The sequence below is a fragment of the Galeopterus variegatus genome, unplaced genomic scaffold, assembly GCF_000696425.1.
Source record: "Galeopterus variegatus unplaced genomic scaffold, G_variegatus-3.0.2 Scaffold788, whole genome shotgun sequence".
Classification (NCBI taxonomy): Eukaryota; Metazoa; Chordata; class Mammalia; order Dermoptera; family Cynocephalidae; genus Galeopterus; species Galeopterus variegatus.
The window spans coordinates 62,327-65,146 of record NW_007726899.1 but is presented as its reverse complement, the minus strand read 5'-3'; the positions used below and the strand labels follow the sequence as shown (position 1 = coordinate 65,146).

Sequence of the window (2,820 nt, the reverse complement as noted above, 5' to 3'; positions counted from 1 at the left end):
GTGCTTCCCTTTCCACAGGCTAAAGGTCTGGATCATTGTCACTAGGAAAAGACCAGGCCAACTCATCCATGCCCTATGGTGGCTCTTTGGAGCTTAGAGCATCCCATGATGTGTGTCAGTCATTTCTGACAGCCCTGTGGAATGTCCTTCCTACTTCTGGGGGTGAATCTAGCCCTTTGACCACCCAGGCTCTCTAGGGAGGGCCATTACAGGGAAATTGGTGCAGTTGCTTTGGAGACACTTTATATAAGAGTGAGCTTATAATGGGCTGGTCTATGGGGGGGTCACCTGGCTGTCACCTGTCTAGTTCCTTCTAAAATGAACCCATGTCTGGTACCCTATGTCAGCTTTTTAGAACATGTTTCCAAGTTGGGCTTTGTATGTAAGGGAGGTATGGAGGCTTCAGCACCATGAAACAGGCTATCAGCTAAGGTGCCTGGAGAAGGCAGCCACGTGCATGATGGAAGCTTCCCCAGAAGAGTGCTGAGGCTCCAGAGCCTATATTCTCAAAGCCCACTTTCCAGAGAATGGTTGTTCTCTGAGGCTGTAGCCCCAGAGAAAAATGGCAATGTTAGGGTGATTGNTACCTCTGTGTCATCACTACAATGAGCATTATATGTGGCTCACCTCATTTATTCCTCATGATGCCTCGTTGGGATCCTTATTTTATTGTGATGAAACTGAAGTGCACAGATGGTAATTTACTCTAGGTCACACTGCAAGTAGGTAGCAGAACCTGGACTTGACCCCAGGTATCTCTGACCAAAAAGCCCAGGTACTTAACAACTGTGCTATATGTAAGGGTTCTTCCTATAGTAGACCAAGAAGACTCTGGGCTCTGGAGAAAAGTGGTGCTCTTTGCAGTCTGTGCAATTCTGGAAACATAGGACTGTGTTCTTTCATGCCACCGTTAGCTCATGGTCGCCCCATCTGTGATGCTCTTTCCTTTCCTGCCTTCTTTGTGGCTCATTCTCATTTCTCAAGATTCAGCTCAAGCACCGTCCCTTCTGAAGCCTTCCCAACATTTCCACCAGCAAGGGGAGCCCTTCCCTCCTCTCTCTTCCCATGTTATGTTATAGGAGTCGATACCATAAGGACCTGTTGCATTGTTCTTTTATACTGGTTCACTTATCTGCCTCCCAGAGGTGGGGAGTGCTCGCTCCACACCTAGCACAGGGCTTGGCCGGCAGCAGATGTTGCTCAGGTTTGTTGAGTGACTATGTTAATTAGAGTTCTCTCGTTGTAAGCAACAGAAATCAACTCTGGCTAACCTAGGCCAAGAGGAAATGTTTTTGTAAAGGTGTGCAGAGCCTCTCTGAATGAAAAGAAAAGCTGAAGAACCAAGAAAAGGCAGGAACAATGAAGCCCAGGGACCCAGGTCTCAGGGCCTTATTGCTAGGATATGACTTGGGGCCCAGGAAGGAGAGGCAAGCAGGCCCAGATGGGTCAATATGCCTGCTTCCCTGGCATCTTGATAGAGCAAAGCACCCAAATTGACATATCCACCATGGCTGTACCCAGGGGCAGAAATGCAACTCCGCAAAGAAATTGTCCAAAGAAGGGGAAAGGACGGTGGGTGGCACCCACACAGTAACTGTCCTCTATGGTGACTCTTCTGTTTCTGATGCAGATGCCTCCAAGATGTAGCTCTCCCACTGTGGGGCCACCTCCACTGCCACAGAAATCTCTGGAAACCAGGTAGGAGGCTGAGTATTTCTCTGGAGCTCTCATGCTCCTCTTGGGGCTCCTGAAGTGGATGGTGACTGGCTGTGCATGGTGAACACAGCCACCATGTCTTGGGTACCCCTGCCCTCCCATTATTAAGGTAGTCACCAACCAAGCCTACTCTTCCTGGCTCAGAGGAGTTTCCCTTCCCATCATGTCCTGGGTGCACTTGCCCTTCCATCAGGACAATCACCAACCAGACCTAATTCTTCTGGCCATAGAGGTGCTTCCCTTTCCACAGGCTAAAGGTCTGGATCATTGTCACTAGGAAAAGACCAGGCCAACTCATCCATGCCCTATGGTGGCTCTTCGGAGCTTAGAGCATCCCATGATGTGTGTCAGTCATTTCTGACAGCCCTGTGGAATGTCCTTCCTACTCCTGGGGGTGAATCTAGCCCTTTGACCACCCAGGCTCTCTAGGGAGGGCCATTACAGGGAAATTGGTGCAGTTGCTTTGGAGACACTTTATGTAAGAATGAGCTTATAATGGGCTGGTCTATGGGGGGTCACTTGGCTGTCACCTGTCTAGTTCCTTCTAAAATGAACCCATGTCTGGTACCCTATGTCAGCTTTTTAGAACATGTTTCCAAGTTGGGCCTTGTATGTAAGGGAGGTATGGAGGCTTCAGCACCATGAAACAGGCTATCAGCTAAGGTGCCTGGAGAAGGCAGCCACATGCATGATGGAAGCTTCCCCAGAAGAGTGCTGAGGCTCCAGAGCCTATATTCTCAAAGCCCACTTTCTAGAGAATGGTTGTTCTCTGAGGCTGTAGCCCCAGAGAAAAATGGCAATGTTAGGGTGATTGNAGAGAATGGTTGTTCTCTGAGGCTGTAGCCCCAGAGAAAAATGGCAATGTTAGGGTGATTGGCCAGTCTTAGTTTTGCAGAACAATAAATTTGGTTTATGAGTTCACTCAGGGAAAGTCAGCACTGAGGAAGTCACACTGACCAGACTCACAAGAGACTACTGTATAAACAGATGCTGATTTATTCATATAAGCTGAGAAATATCACTGCTGAGGAGACTTGGCCCAAGGTTACCCTGTGAACAAGTGGTATTGCCTCTTCTCTACCCATTTGGTTCCCTTCTCTGCAA

The 2,820-nt window shown here is 48.6% G+C and overlaps 1 protein-coding gene across 1 annotated transcript in view; it reads left to right on the top strand.

The window, feature by feature from the left end:
- The window catches only part of PPFIBP2 (PTPRF interacting protein, binding protein 2 (liprin beta 2)), a 146,238-nt gene that overhangs the window by 120,014 nt on the left and 23,404 nt on the right, over window positions 1-2,820 (top strand). Inside the window, exon 12 of the mRNA XM_008572467.1 lies at window positions 1,631-1,698. Coding sequence (XP_008570689.1) covers window positions 1,631-1,698 — 68 coding nt within the window. The remainder of the gene's footprint in view (window positions 1-1,630; window positions 1,699-2,820) is intronic.